The 15951-nt window shown below is 40.1% G+C and overlaps 1 protein-coding gene across 5 annotated transcripts; it reads left to right on the top strand.

Annotated features, from left to right (window-relative positions):
* The first annotated feature begins 690 nt into the window (after positions 1–690).
* Positions 691–15951, top strand: arfip1 (ADP-ribosylation factor interacting protein 1 (arfaptin 1)). Of its 5 annotated transcripts, XM_019274920.2 has the most exons (11): positions 692–983; positions 3431–3499; positions 3654–4036; positions 7453–7554; positions 9079–9187; positions 9767–9868; positions 11483–11595; positions 11895–12116; positions 12673–12830; positions 13576–13750; positions 13844–15951. In XM_019274920.2, the coding sequence occupies exons 3-11, from the start codon at positions 3656–3658 to the stop codon at positions 13997–13999; spliced, it is 1518 nt and encodes a 505-aa protein (XP_019130465.2). In that variant the 5' UTR covers positions 692–983; positions 3431–3499; positions 3654–3655; the 3' UTR covers positions 14000–15951. The 5 variants fall into 5 exon arrangements, with proteins under 5 accessions (XP_010727790.3, XP_019130465.2, XP_010727782.3 ...); XM_010729480.3 differs by lacking the exon at positions 3431–3499; XM_027283122.1 differs by lacking the exons at positions 692–983; positions 3431–3499 and adding an exon at positions 1119–1236.

Genomic DNA, 15951 nt, shown 5'->3' with positions numbered 1-15951 from the left:
GAGATTTTACCGGGACATGAGCACAGTTCCTCACTATTATCCAACAAAAACAAGCAGGTGTGGAGATAAAAACATAAGGTGGCCCAGATCAAGAGCCACGTTTTATTATTATTGGTGTGCTCATATTTATGTCTATTCTCAATATATTTAAATCAAATCAAATCAGATTTTATTTGTATAGCCCAAAGTCACAAAGTACATTTGCCTCGGAGTGCTTTACAATCTGTACAGGGAGTGACACCCTCTGTCCTTCGACCCTCGGTTCAAGAGGAAAAACTTGCCCACAAAAAACCTTTAACAGGGAAAAAAGGTGGAAGAAACCTCAGGAAGAGCCACAGAGGACAGGTGTGCAATAGATGTCACGTGTACAAAACAAACCAACACAAACATATTGTACAATTATAATGACTGATAAAATGACAATAAAGTTTATGAATGATAAAATGATTACAGTAGCAGTGGAACCTGTGATAGAGATAGAGAGACACAGCAGCAGCAAATCATCAACTAACTATAAACAGTAATGGAGATATGGCAGCAATAATGACAGTAATAATAATATGTGTACACAGCAGCAGCCACGATCCAGGAGAACCTGCACAGAAACTCCACCATAAATATTTAAAACATCATATTTTATAGCTCGGACACACAAACTGCACCCAGTACATTTTACCAGCAGGGGGAGAGCTCATGCAACAAATGATGTGGTCAGCTCCTGATGACAGCCCGACGACGGCCCGCACACTGGATCTGTCTTTCCGGGGTTCAAACTGCACGTCTGCTGCGCCTGAGGAGAGTCAGGGAGCACCACCGTTTATTACCGGTTGTATCTCTATGCAACATTTACATTAACAACAAGCTTTTTTTTTTTTTAAATCGTCAAAGAAACCTCCAGCGCGACACGGGCGGCAAAGGATTTCAGCGAACTACAACAACGGCTAACAGTTCGCAGCTAAACGGTTAGCCACAGCCGCAGACAGGTAACGTCAACTGAAAAGTTTTTATCTTCGCCGTTTCATTGCGGCGTTTGAGTTGCACATGTGGCAGGATAGTAAGACAGATGTTCAGCGCTTGAAGTGTTTTTTTTATTTTTATTGGGAGTTTTGTTTTTTATTCGCACAAGTTCGTCATCTGCTGCTTTAGCTGCGTTACCGTTAGCTACAACAACACGTCAACGGTTCTGGTGCATTCACGTCAACTCGGTTGAACTAAAACTGACTGAGAGTTTTAAAGGTTTGTTAAATGTTTGCTTTCCAGCCTTAACCAAACAATGAAGCAGTTATATTAACGTCATCATTTTTATGATGTGTCGCTGCTCGCGTTTAAAAAAAAAAAAAAAAAGAGTTACATCACGGTTTGGACACCCTCGCCAATCATGTGACCGTGCTGCCTTGCTTTGCCTGCAACAGGTAATTTAACTAACCACGCTTAAACGTGCGAGCCACTACCGGTGTGTGACAGGTGTACAGGTATTCCCACGTAACATCGTTTCAGAAGGCTCATGTTTTTGTTGCATGGAACTGGAAACCTGGGGATGCACACCTTTTAAAGATAAATTAAATATACTTTATTTATCCCACCACGGGGAAATTTACTTGTTACAGCAGAGGAGGAAAGTGTGGCATACACTACAGAATTACAAAAAAGTAGAAAAGGCAAAAAACAACAACACAATAAACAGACAGAAATACACAATAAACACGAAAAACAATCAACCTTCAAAACAGACACTGAGAATAAAAGTGGCATGATATATAAAAAGAGTATTGTAATGTAAAGTGGTACTACGACTGATACTATTGCAAGAGTAGTGACCATAATATAAATAGTATTACAAAAGTAAGTGACCATGATATAAATAATAACTGCAAGGTATAAATGAAATCAAATAGAAAAAAAAATGCACAAATGAGACATGAACAGGAGACTACAACATGATCAGGTGGTGCAGGTGTTGTTAAAGGTCTAGTGTGGAAGATTTAGGAGGGTGTATTGGCAGGAAATGATTAGAATGATTAGTATAATCACATGAATGTAAGAATTGTTGCCCTTTATATCTGCAGAGAGAGCGGGTCCTCTTCCATAGTGTCCGCCATGTTGAACCGACATTTTTCTACAGTAGCCCGAAGCAGACAAACCTAACCCCCAAATTTCACCTGGCTAACCCGGAGCTATACACGGCTGTCCTAGTTAATGTTTCAAATCCCACCGGCCACCCCGCCGTCGTCCAGTTCCAGAAGCGGGCTTCCACTCAGCTCTGCAAAAGAAATACACTGCTGTTCAATTTTTGACGGACGGCGCAAGCAGACCACGTGAGCAGCTGGAGACACAGAAACAGCATAGAGAAGCCGGTAAAGTTTCAAAATAAAACAGCCCGCTGGTCATGAAATTAGACAAAAATTATTTGGAATCACATAAACCAAGAAAAACGACCAAATCCGAGGAAGCAAACAAAGTCGGGCGGGCTAAACTTCGCTTCTGAAACGCTCGATTTTGAAGTCGTATAGAGGACGGACTAAAACGGCAGCACAGCCGTGATGTGACAGAGGCGTGCCCAATCGGGTTTTGGGGTAACACTGGCTCTAGATATAGATCTCTGGTGCTGTGAAATGATGCCAATGTGGATGTGTTAAAAACGGTAATTCCTCGAGTGGCCGCTTGAGACAAGCTCCGGAAGTGAGTCATATGTCTTAAGCACGCGTATTAATATGTACAACTTCACAGCAGACATAAACATGTTTACAGCATGGCGCAGACAACTCATCTATTCAAATTATATTAAGCCTTAAAGTTGTGCATAAGTAACACAAAACTGCTTGGTTGACAGGTAGATGATCCACGTCTTTGCCGGTATTAATATTAGCCATCCAGCTCCACATATTTTCGGCTTCAAATCTGTGTTTCGGAGACGTGGCGTCACTCTAGATTTGCTCTAGTTTCTCCTACATGCTTCAAAGGAGAGGGTGAGGTGTGGGAGAGTATTCGTTTTGTTGCCACTTCACTGTAGTGCCACTAAATCCAACACGCTGGACCTTTTTAACATTGTTTTGCCAGCAGGTAACACGTCTATTCATCTGTGTCCTATTCAAGGATTGCTTCAGTGTTTCATATTGTGACAGTGCACTAGTTGTACAATAGCAGGTCATTAGGCCTCACAAAGTGACGAAACTAATCAAAGGTGTTTGCTTAAAATGATTTGTTTGATTTGTAAAACATAAACTAAAATTCAATTTGCCTCTATTTATATTAGTTTGTTCGGTGTGTGTATGAATGTTTTATGTGGGTGTATGTATGTATAGACGCATCTGTGTTTCATGAATAATGCACACAGTGTGGAAACAAATGTCTACAAACGTAATTGTTTATTTCATTGATATTTTCATTGACCTTTAATGTAATGTGTTTACATTTTTCTTGTGTTCTACAGAACGACCAAGGAGATATGTCATGTCCAGCAACTATCTTTTAAAAATTAGAGTTGCAACTTGAGGAAGAGGTTAAAAATATATATATATTTTTTGAAATGATCTGTGGCATTGTGACTTTAATGTAATGATACATTCACACACAAGCACAAACTGAGGATAGGTTATAGCGCACTTATATGCTAGGTAGGACTCATTCACACCCTCCTGTCTGTCTGTTTTCAGGTATGTCTGAAGTTAGTCTTGAGGCTGAATCGAGGAAGACCTCAGCCGAGGACCCTCAGATGGATTGTGAGGAGGAGGCTGACAAAGCAGAGGAGAGTTTGAGTGAGGATGTGAAACAGGAGAGTGTAGACACCAGCAGGGGGGGAGATGGCAGGGATGAAGTGCTGTACGACATTAATATAGACAGTGCTGAAGAAAATTCAGAGAACGGTGACAAGGATGTTCAGAAGGAGGATGTTCGTAGCGAGAGCGTGGTGACGCGCAGTGACAGGGATGCTGCACTCGTGTCTGACAGTGTAGTGAATGGGGGACGCGAGGCAGATCATCATGTTGAAAGAGCTGAAACACCAGAGGAAAGTGGAGATTCTCACACTGAAACAAAGGTGATATTTACCTTCACTTTGGACAATCAACCTCTTCTAGTACTTCCTCACTGTGCTCTTGCTCGTGTTGCTATTTCGACCTTTATTTGCTGTGATGGTGGCGGTCTCTTTCCTGTATAATCAATTTATCATCCATAAAGCATTCTCTGATCTAGCCGTAAAGTGATTGTGTTTGTCGGTAGATGTGTTTCAGACTTTATTCTGTTTTCGCTGGAGGTTTTAGAAACATCAGCTGGTGTAGCTGTTGCTATGTGCTGATGGCGCAGTTGGTGGCTTTCTTTCCTCTACTTGTCTGTGTGTGACTCTCTGAGGTGCCTTATGTGTTTGGAGACAATCAAGGCTTCTTACACTTTCTCTGCTTTGTATTAATGCTGGCTTATCTCAAAGTGATTGTTGAGGAGGATTCATGCTGGTAATTACAATGCAATATACGTGCATACTATATTATAAAGTGTAACTCCTTAAGTATACACAAGTCTCTATGTGTTTGCCCTGTTTTGTTTGACACTGACTCTGTGTGTGTGTAAGTGAACCTGTACGTGATGTGTAAACAATACCATTTCCTCACAATGTTTCCCTATTTGCAAGTTGGGTGTACACAGATCTCTAAATGTTGTCTCACATGGCTGGGTAAGTAAAACGAATTTGGACTGTGACTGCACATTCTCAGGAAGTTCCACATTTCTTGTGCAGCTGGAATGTGTGACTCCTCAGGCTCTCGATTCACGTTCACTTTCAGGGGCTCAGTGCCATCACTGCACGTCAGATCACAAGAATTTAAGCCCTTTTTGAACCCTAAAAGCAGCTCAGTTGCGACGCTGAGTTTTCTAGTTTTACTTAGACTTTTTGCAGCTTGAAGCCAACATTGTGCAACATAGTTGTGTCATTGTTACACCATATTTTTGAGAGGCAAGTCATGATTGTTTCCTCTTCAGCTGATGCAGCTCATTGAACAGTTGGCTCATTGTTGTTATCCCTGCCCACCTCCCTCCCACGTAATATATTTGTATCCAGGATACTGAACAGCACTGGATGACATGCCACACCTTGCCCCTTCACATGCCTGATTTTATTCACAGCCGCTTAAGTACACTCAGTGCTCCAGTCGGAAGACTCAATTAGCAAGCTTCCTTGCAGAATGTTTGCAGATGGTGGGTTGCATCACTTTGGCTCTGAGACCCCTGATCATCCCTGGAGCCACAGCTGAATCTGCACCATTTGGCCTAAATAAAAACACAGACACACAGAAACAGTCCTAGTCAGCAATTTATTTTGTAACAGGCTGTCTTAATTTTCAGCCCTCCTTTTTTAAAATGGATACTAGACCAGACATGCTTCTACCTGACAGCTTGACTATCAAACAGGAGTATGTCTTATCTGCAGTAGGTTTTGTCTAACAGCCTAGCAGTGCATGTCTGTGCTGCCTGCCTGCAGGAATCATATGGCCTTTAAGTATTTATGTGTCTGTCATGTGATGCAACACTCACAAGCCCATGTACTTCTATATTCTGGTTGAGCCTATCAGAAATCTTTTTTAAAACATGATGTTATGACTTCCAGAGAGACCTAACACACCAACGTCTTTACATCGAACGTTTCTCTCCATGACAGAGTTTTAACTCTTTAGAAACAGGATCAGATGGCACTTTGTGATCAAAGCAAAACACTGTATCTTTAAGTATTTGCAGCTAATAAGCCACCTTTTTAGTATCTTTATTAGGACTTCAGATGAACTAGTTTTTGTAGAAACTGGCAGGTTATTTTCTTGTCTTTATCTTTCTTGTTTGTTTTTTATTCCAAGTGATTCTCTCTGATGTCACTATATCCACATACAGCGTTGGCACTCCTCATCTTTTTTTTATGTCACTTGCTACTTTATTTTAGAAGGAACGATCCTCACATTTAAATATTTCCTTTTGTTTGTGTACTAGCATTTTTTCAGTCTTATAGTCTCAACTAGAGTAAAATATATTTGTCCAGTACTGCAGGGATTGTACCGGGTCGCTTTGATATGAAATCTGTTTTTGTTATTTGATTTTAACCTCATTCTTTTTGCTCACACTGTAAAACCAGTCAGTCTCCTCTGACCAGACCCAGATCTTGTTACCAGGTGATCTGGTAGCTGATTGCATTATTTAGACACAAGTCAGAGAAGGTTCTTGTTCAAACATGAAAATACGGATTTATTGAATATAGTATGTTTATTCAGTGGTACCTATCCCCTTTGCCAGGCTGCTCCACTGTTGGCTAGGCCTTAGACTTAGCCCTAGACCTTACAAAGCTTTGTAGCGGTTAAGTTAGTGCCCTTCTTCCCAAGGCTACAGCGATTAGACCACAAAAGTTGTGCTAAAAATAGCACAGCTGAATCCTCAGCCTGCATCTACGGGCAGTTTATTACCTCCTAAACAAAACAGATGTTGCCATAAACTGTTGTCTCCACCCTGTGGCTTGCTACGAGCCAACATGTAAATGTGCAGCTAAGCAAGCCAGTGTGTCACTCTGTCATTTTAATCCACAGCCACGATTAAGAGAGACCAATATTTATATGTTGCTATAAAGATTATAACAGGTCTGCCCACGTGGTTGTTAATCATATGCAAGGCCAAGGAGAATCTTGTTCCATGAATGTGGTCTGAAATGATAGATGTCACTGTAAAACATAAAGCCTTGTGTTTGTTAGGAAACACTGACCTGAATGACCATGGCAACGTGAAACTAGATATTGTCATTGCCATGGAGAACAGCAGATGGTGGTGATAACTGGTGGTTGATTTCTTTCTCTTTTTTTTCGCATAGCTTCATGGGTGGAGACATCATGCTCTAAACCTTCATGACATGCGAGAAATACTCCACCGAAACAGTAATTAATATACAGAGTGAAGATAGTGTAATGCCGTTGGTGACAAATTCCATCCTGCTGTGTCGTAAAATAGGGGAGTGTTGAAAATTGATGTCAGTTGTTGCACAAGAGCTTCCTGGTATCCTGGTAAATGCTGTAATGATGCACCACAAATCACGTAAAGTTCTCCTTCCTGTCCTGGAACTGAATGAAATCGTTAAAAGAGGGTGGACACACCCGAATACAAGCATATTTATTGCAAACATTTGCTGGGGTGGAACAACTAATTAATCTTTTGTTTTATATAAATAATTCCAGTGTATTTATCAGTGTTGTTCACCCTGATATCACACTGTCTTGTCACCACAGAAGATCCATTATTCTCAGTATTGAATCCTGACCCAACCCACTAATTTCCACAATGGCTGTGTCCGCAAGATGGCAGTCCACAACTAATTTGCCCTACTACTGGATCTAGAGTCCTTTTATTTTCTTCATAATGGACGTCGCTGTCTATTAAGTTGTTTGGGAACGCTTTAAAGAAATAACCTCTTTCGTTTCACCCTCCTCTTCACAGGAAAGCACAATGGCTGAGGAGTCCCATAGAAGCTCAGCCGCTGAGATCCCAGTCACCAGCAACGGAGACCTGGATCAGAGCCCTGAGACGGTTTTCCAGAGGGTAAGGGTTTCTCCAGAGACTTTTGAGAACGGCGAAACTGTATAATCTCAGACAATGTGAGTGTACTGGATTCCGAAATCAAGTCATTCAGCTGAAAGATAGTATCTTTAAAAACAACGCTGCCCTTGTTATGACTCCTGTGCCGTTGGTCGATACATTGAGCGTGATATCTTTCTTTAAATTGGCTCAGCATACAACAGTAAAAACTGAACAATGACAACAAATATATAAAACTTGTTACTTATTACCTTGATTAATCTATCAGATTGGTATGTTTGCAAAATATCAGAAAATGGTCATTGTAGCTTTGCAAGGTAGTTTTTGATTCTGTGTAGCAGTGACCTGCTTGGACAGTCAAGGTGAGATCCTTCTGCGGTGAAGTCATTTAGATGAAGACCTCAGGGTGCCCTCTCTCTCTCATCCGTATGACTGTGAGCTGGCAGTGTTTCCAGATGGGCTGCTGTTTAACATTAATAGCTCACAGTCACACTGACAGTCTGTGGCAGGGAAGAATTGTCAACTGTCAAAAGCTAGTATAAGGATTTATATACCAAGAGACTTATTGTCTATTGCCGTGTTTTCTGTCTTACAGTTTGAATGTTAATGCACACAGTGCACCGCATAGCTGCAGTTTTCTCCTTGTAGGTTTGCAATGACTTTACTTCAGTCTTTTAGAGCCATTCAGGACAATACTGTAACAGCACCCACACCAACGCCAAACGCAGGTTTCCTCATTCATTTGAGTGATAGTAGTCCGTCTCGGCTGCGTCAGACAAGTTAAACTAGATCTAACTTCTGGAAAAATGCAGCAACATGATGCTTCAGCCACCAATCAGATCAGTCAAACCAGAGAAAGAGAGAGACACACAGAGAGCTTTGGAAACAGTCTACTTACTGCACTGATTTGAGCTACAGAGCAGACAATTAACTTTGTACATATAGGGGCGGTGTTTAGCTCAGTAGCCTAAGCAGCCGCACCATATGCGAAGGCTCACTGCGGATGCTCAGGTTTGACTCCCGACCTGTGCGGCCCTTTCCCGCATTTTAACTCGGATTTTCTCTGCTCTTCCTTTTCTCTTTTTAGATCCTCTGTCGTCCATAATTTATTGTAATTAATATACGTGCAACATGCAGTATGAAGTTTATCTATAGACTGTATATGAGTCTATCCCTGTTTCGGTTTCACATAAACCTAGCGGCTGCATGGACGCATCCATTTGATTGGGCAGGGGAGGGGGGGTGTAAATCGTAACTTCTGAACCTGTCATGAAGAGGCAAATATTAACCGATATTAGCCAGTGCAACCCAAAGCCTATTCCAAATGGATGCAAATGGGCCGCAAGTCCATTTTGGGCTGCTGGGCAAATGTTGCAAAGGCTACAAAATAACAAATACATACATACAAAAAACATCGGAGGCCACCGGCCCAAATGTGGTCGAGATGGACCGGCCCATCTGGCATTTGCCCGGTAGCACAGACTGCCAGTCCGAGCCTGTATATAATATACATCTCTGTTTTCATAGGAGTCTTACCCCAGGGGCCCTGGGGCCCTACAATTTTCAGAATCTGGTGTCACCTCCAGCAACTTTGCTTCAACAGCAGAGGGCATTATTGAATCCGGACCATACAAAGGTAAAACATCTGACTCTGGCTGTTGTTTTCCTTGTTTTGTACGTACTGTTTTTTTTGCTCATTAAAGTTGGTGATGGAGCAGCTCATCAAAAACTCATCAGGCTTTGTCAACTTGTTAAATTATTTGATTGCTTTGCAGCATTCAGTGTTTCAGCAGACAGTTTTTCTCCCAGAGCTCCACTTTTGCTTCATAATCTGTGTCATATTTGAAAGGCAGACATTTGAATATGTAAAGGAAATCCAATTAAATTTAATGAGCTTCCTCTGATCTCCAGGTTGTGTTGCTCCTTTCCTTTTCATCATCATGCCCTTGTTACAAATGCAAATAAAATTCTGCCCATAGAGGCTTGAGCCGTTGTAGCCCCATTACCACGATGTTGCCATGGATCTTTTCCATGTTATTTACACTGGTTGAGGTCGGCTTTTGTTCAGTAACACATTCATCCTGCAACATGCAGAGAGACACCGTAATTTAATCCAACGCAAAGGAAATCAACATCAATGAGAAATCCCCCTCCTTACACTTGTGTTGGTGAGATGGTGACATACTAATGAATCATAACTCTGAATATCTCCCAGGGTCAGCAAGCCTGCCCACGTCTCCCGTGGCACCTGTAGCTCCCAGCTCATCTGTTGCTAGCCGCCTGGCACGCTCTTTCAGCGATAGTCAGGCTGAGAAAGGTACCCGCAGCAATGGAGTATGAATCAGATGATGCTGAAACCATTTCCACACTAAAATTAACCGCAGTCTATTGTACCCTTCTTGGTTTTCACCCGTTTCTTACCTGCTTCTTGTTCCCACAGGCTGTGTTCAATTCAGAATCTTCTTCTCCTTTTCTTGTTTATTGGCTCTCCACACTTAACCTTTCAACAAATCTGAGCTAGTTGAAGTAGATTCCTGCTTTCCAGTGACTAATGATAAGTGTTTACATACTCCTTGGAGTCATTTTCCTAAGATCTAGATCACATGATTTCTAGATCTGATGCAACCTCCTGATGCCTGAAGCGTTTGCTTGGCTTGGAAAGAAAACCGCATTCATGTTTAATCTCAGCGGGTTTCCCTGCTTGCAACCTCTGTCCTTGCAACAATTGGCACCCATAGTCTCTTCTATGGAGCTGACAAAATGTAGTAAAAAATGACAAACAGTCAAAATCTATGTATATCAATAGATTTCTTTTTAATTAAAGAAGCTACACAAAACTTTTACTTTCTGTTAATTTTGGTGGTCCCTGTTTTCACTGCCTCGTTTTGTCATTTTGTTCCTTTCAAGGGGGATTTGCTGAATCTGACTTTGTGGAAAGCATTAAGGATAACTATATTAAATAGCCAGTCATCTCATGGATGGTCTTGTTCGTTTACGTAGACCATAGAGAGGCATCAGTATTAAACTGAGACATGACCAATTAAAAAGACCTTGTAATACATTTTAAAATAATAAAATTGAGTGTAAATAGAAATGTACATTATATACTTTCCCTTTAACCTCCATTCATTTGGTGTAGAAAGTGTTTTTTAATTTCTTTTATCAAAAAACGTACATTTAAAAATAAAAACGAGTAGATAAACATGTTGACCACCAGTCTTTCCTGCTAATGTTAGCTACTGTGCTGAAGCTGAAACTCATTTCATATAGCTACAGCAGTCAGTGCACATCATTTTAATCACATATATATATATGCTGCTTAGTGTTATATTTTCACTGTATAAACTCTTGTAACATCTATTGCAATTTAACTAATGGTAAGCAAACAGGAAAATAGCATTTGGCTGACTTAGCATTAGCATTTGACTAAGACCCGGATGTTTTTGATTAGTTTGATTGACATGAGAAAAGACATTAAATAAGACGGAATAAGTCCATTACGTATTTTCATCAGGGTCCCATCATGAACAGTGAATATTAAACTAACAGCATTTTAATAGAGATAATCTGATAATCATTTATCAGCAATCTGATCTACATTTTGTCAGTTTCGGGGCTCGATGTCTTTCAGCATTTCCTTTACCACAATGAAGTGCTTTTCATCATCTTTACTGTGACTGTTAGCATTTTTCAAGTGGTAAGACATGACTAATTGTGTTCTAATGATTGTTTTGATTTGTGTAATCATATATGTCATCAGTGTCCACTTAATGCCTTAAAAGTATTATGTAGTTTTGTGTTGGTTAACATGACAATCATGACAATCATTACACTGTTTGATTGTCACCACCAAATTGTCACCACAGCTATGTAGCATGCTGCAGATCCAGTAACATAATCACACACTGATGAATGACTTTTAATTGTCCAGGTACAATGAAACCACAGCCAAACAGTGGAGCAGTGGTCCTTTCAGATGACTTAAAGAACCCAGCCATGGAAAAACTGGACCTTGTGAGAAAGTGGAGCATCAACACGTATAAAGTAATCCTCTCTGTCCTTGATTTATTTTTATGTCCCTCCTCTACCCTCCTTCTTGTCTCAGCGTTTGTCCCACCCTTTATCTTCTCTCAGTTAGTAGGATGTTGGCAGAACAGTAAACTATACTCCAAATCTCTTTATACTTTGTGTTGTGGCTTCCCTCTGATTTAATCTTTTACCGTCTGTTCTTTTTCTCTTGACTAAAACCAGTACAAACTCCCAGCAGGCATTTAAATTATTTAAAATATGAAAATAGACTCAATAACATACAGATAAGCGTTAAAGTCTGCTGTCCTTTGCAGTGTACCAGGCAGATCCTGTCAGAGAAGCTGGGTCGGGGCTCCAGGACTGTGGACATAGAGCTGGAGGCTCAAATCGAAGTCCTCCGTGACAACAAGAGAAAGTACCAGCATGTAATCAAGCTGGCTCAGACGCTGGCCAGTCAGCTGTCCCAGATGATGCAGACACAAAGGCAGCTGGGCGACGCCTTCGCCGACCTCAGCCTCAAATCACCAGAACTTCACGTGAGTCCATATATAATGTCAGTAAAATGGGGTAGGATAAAAGGAAGGCATATGTTATCATCCTTGAAAAGACATTTTTTGTGAGACATTACTCTTTATTGTCTATATTTTATTGAAGCATCACACACGCTAAATCATGAAGTTAATGGTTGAAAGGCAGGAAAGAGTCATGCATAATTAAAGATTAGCTCCTCTTCCACCCTCTGTTGAATCACCTAATTGTGTTTCAGGATTTATTGATATTGCTCCATGTTTCAAACACTATATATTATATTAGAGTGGGTGTATATACAATGCTATTACTGTACATCATAGAAATATATGTGTTATATATGTATTTTATATCTCAAGTGTTGACGTTCTTTTGTGACTGTTGTGCAGTAGATTATTGTTGCAATTGCTGGTTAATTATGGGTTTTATAGATGAATATAATTTTAACAATCACTATTACTCCTGTGTATATTGCATTACAAAATGTACTGCATGATGCTGGTGCCCAACGGTGCCAAAAAAAAATCAGCATGATCATTAAAATTTGTTGAATTTGTTCTTTAGGAGGAGTTTGGTTACAACGCAGACACCCAAAAGCTTTTGTCCAAAAATGGAGAGACGCTGCTGGGTGCAATCAACTTTTTCATCTCCAGTGTTGACACACTCGTGGACAAAACAATCGAAGATACCATGTTTAATATCAAACAGTATGAATTTGCCAGGTAGGTATTGCACGATCATAAGTGTTTATTGTGCCGGTGCGCCATCTCTAATCCACAAATTATTATTTAACAAAAGAACATTTCAACCCTGGGTGGAAGTTAAAACATTTGGTTGTTAGTGTTCCTTGACTGTAAAATTTTAATAACGGACATTGTGGAAATCTTATTTGTGATAAATATAGAATAAAATCGAATATTTTACATTTTAAGTTGCCAGTGAACTAAATTAGTATGAATTTACTACACGCTTCATGCAAAACAATAACAGAACTTTCAACACAATAAGAGCACCCAGTCACTCCTGACACAAGCGAGCATGTGCACACTCATACAGGCAATTATTTGTATAATACAACCTGTAAGATTCCATGTAGTTTTCTTGTAAACAAAGAAAACTTATGCTTGTGTTCAGTGTTACTCACCAAGACACATTTGAGTGTATCCTTAAGGTTTAATGACCCTGAAGCAGTCTTCAGAGCTTTGGTGCATATCTTGGTCAATCACTGCCACTTGTAGGTCAGTGGTGTAGTGTGAAACCATTGGCTGGTCTGTTTATGGCATGACCCACTTGCTTGCACATCCTGCTGCAGGTTTACAGGCCAAACGAAACAGGGAATGCCCTCCAAACTCAACAGCTTTACATAACAAACTGGATGTGGTGCGCAGGGATTGTTTTTGTCATGTCTTGTCTTGCATCATAATGTACACATTACATATTCTGATGCTGTTGATATCATTTTTCTAGGGTTGAGTATGACGCGTACCGTACAGATTTGGAGGAGTTGAATCTGGGGCCACGTGATGCCAACACCATGCCCAAGATTGAGCACTCCCAGCAGCAGTTCCAGATCCACCGCGAGAAGTACGAGAGGATGCGAAACGACGTCTCCATCAAGCTGAAGTTCCTGGAAGAGAATAAGGCGAGTCAAAGGCCAGCTCTGCTCTACATACCTGTGCCAACGTATTGCCTTTCAGTGTGCTCATCGTCTCTTTCTTTCTCTGCTCTGAAACAGGTGAAGGTATTGCATAACCAGCTCATCATGTTCCACGATGCCATAGCTGCGTACTATGCTGGAAACCAACAGCAGCTGGAACAGACACTCAAGCAGTTCCACATCAAGTTGAAATCGCCAGGTGGGGACAGTCCATCCTGGCTGGAAGAGCACTAATCATACCATTTTGAAGCCGTAGTGGCTCAGTTTGACAGGAAATGTCTACAGAAACTACAGGAAACCCTCTCCTCCTTTCAACTCTACTGTCACTGCCTTTCAAACTTTCAGAATTTGTAAATCTTTTAACTAATAATGGGAAAAAAAACAAACACACAATCCGTTTACTGTTGATGTTAATCCATCTTTTCTCATCTCGCAGTTATTTCAAATCATAGGAAACGCACTTTTATACTGTTTGACGAATCTGAACAGGAGATGCTGCAGTAAACACATCTGGAAACTGTAAATGGCCTTTTGTACTCCAGCATATGAATGTTGTATCTCAGCACGGCGGACATGTTGACTCTGTGTAGGCAGCTACAAGATCAAAATAACTGCCGTTTTACTTATTTACATCATGCGTGTCAGCTGACTGAGATGTGGGTGAATGCTTTATGAAAGTGTAATCAGGAATTTCCACGAGACTCGGAACATGATTTTGACTTTGCACCTGTTGTGATAAACAGGAAAAAAATGGCATTGGGATTTTTGGATCATGCAAACTTTTTGTTTTTGTTTTTGTTTTAATCAGCAAACAAGTGTTAGCTTGACGATTGGGGAAATACGCTTATTTGCATGCTTGCTGACAGTTCGATGAGAAGATCAACACCTCATCTGTCTCTGGACTGCAGCCAGTTAGCTTAGCACGAGGACTGGAAACAGTTCTAAAAGTAAAACACGCTACCTACTGCACCTCTAAACATCACTAATCCAAAAACCAAAATGTAAAAATATCAAGCTGTGATTCTGATGGGTTATGTAGCTCAGGACTAGTAAAACTAACACATTTAACATACACATGGTGGTATCAATCTTCTCACCTGACTCTTGGCAAGAAAACAGATCAAACTATTTCCCAAAATGTCAAACTATCCCTTTTTAAATTAGCATTAAAAAGCTCATATTGACGTCTCTTCACAACAAATGCTGCGTGTAATTTTTTAGCCTTTTGCTATTTTGTCTTCATTCAAGGCATATGACTGAATGGGTAAAAGTGTTGATGATTCCAGACAAAATGAAGGACCAGCCTTATGTGACTACATGTGCCTTGATTCCTTGAATTTGTTCTTCTCTTCCCCCCACACTCCGTGTGCTGATATCTGGTCTTATTATTGAAAACAAGCGATCACTACCAGTTTTTGGGACCAACTCCAAAAGGAAGAGAACGGACCAAACATGCACACACACGTATACTCTCCAATGATGTACAGTTAAACCCTGTAAAACACTCCACATAACACAAATGTGTTTTTTTTTTTTGTTTTTTTTTAAGAAAATACTCCCATAACTGTCTCAATGTATTTAAAGTCTCCTCAAAGATATTTATCCATATTGCACATATGCACATGTATGCATTTGAGTCTCAATTTGAAAAAAGAACTTGTAAGAACTGTATAAAACGTAAGGTGAAAACCAAAATGCGATTAACTTGAGAAACTTTTTTTTGTAAATTTGAAAGACCAGCATCTTTTGCCTGTGCTGCTAACAGTTTCTTTCATTGGATTATATATATATATTAAAAAATATATATTTTTCAAAGAGGACATATTGTACGCTGGTTAATTGATAACCGCCTTCCATGTACTCACTTTGTGGATTTATACTTTTCCTATGGTTCACCATAGCAGTTTGAGAGTGTGAATCTTGTACAACAATCTATTGTTTCCCTGAAATAGATGGATTATATATTTGTAATTTTCTCTATTTTACCTTGTAGTCTATGACCAATGCTGCCATTTGGCTTGTTTTATTTTCCTAAAGATATACAGAATGATGTGCTAGTACTAGTATGTGCTAGTGGATCTTTACCTTTTTAATAATGAAACATTAGCAAGTGTTGAATTAAGGAAAGATCCTGAATGTTGTGTAATCTCTTTGGGGGGAAAAAAATAAAAGTTTCTTTTCTTTAA

This window comes from Larimichthys crocea, chromosome X (genome assembly GCF_000972845.2).
Source record: "Larimichthys crocea isolate SSNF chromosome X, L_crocea_2.0, whole genome shotgun sequence".
NCBI lineage: Eukaryota > Metazoa > Chordata > Actinopteri > Sciaenidae > Larimichthys > Larimichthys crocea.
Note: the sequence above shows the minus strand (reverse complement) of the source record. Positions and strands in the feature narration are given on the sequence as shown.

Excerpts from the sequence above, each read along its gene's own strand:
- arfip1 (XM_010729480.3), top strand. The coding sequence starts at position 3,656 with ATGTCTGAAGTTAGTCTTGAGGCTGAATCGAGGAAGACCTCAGCCGAG. Across the intron at positions 9,869-11,482 it reads CGATAGTCAGGCTGAGAAAG|GTACAATGAAACCACAGCCA; the intron begins GTACCCGCAGCA and ends TTAATTGTCCAG. Across the intron at positions 12,831-13,575 it reads AAACAGTATGAATTTGCCAG|GGTTGAGTATGACGCGTACC; the intron begins GTAGGTATTGCA and ends TCATTTTTCTAG.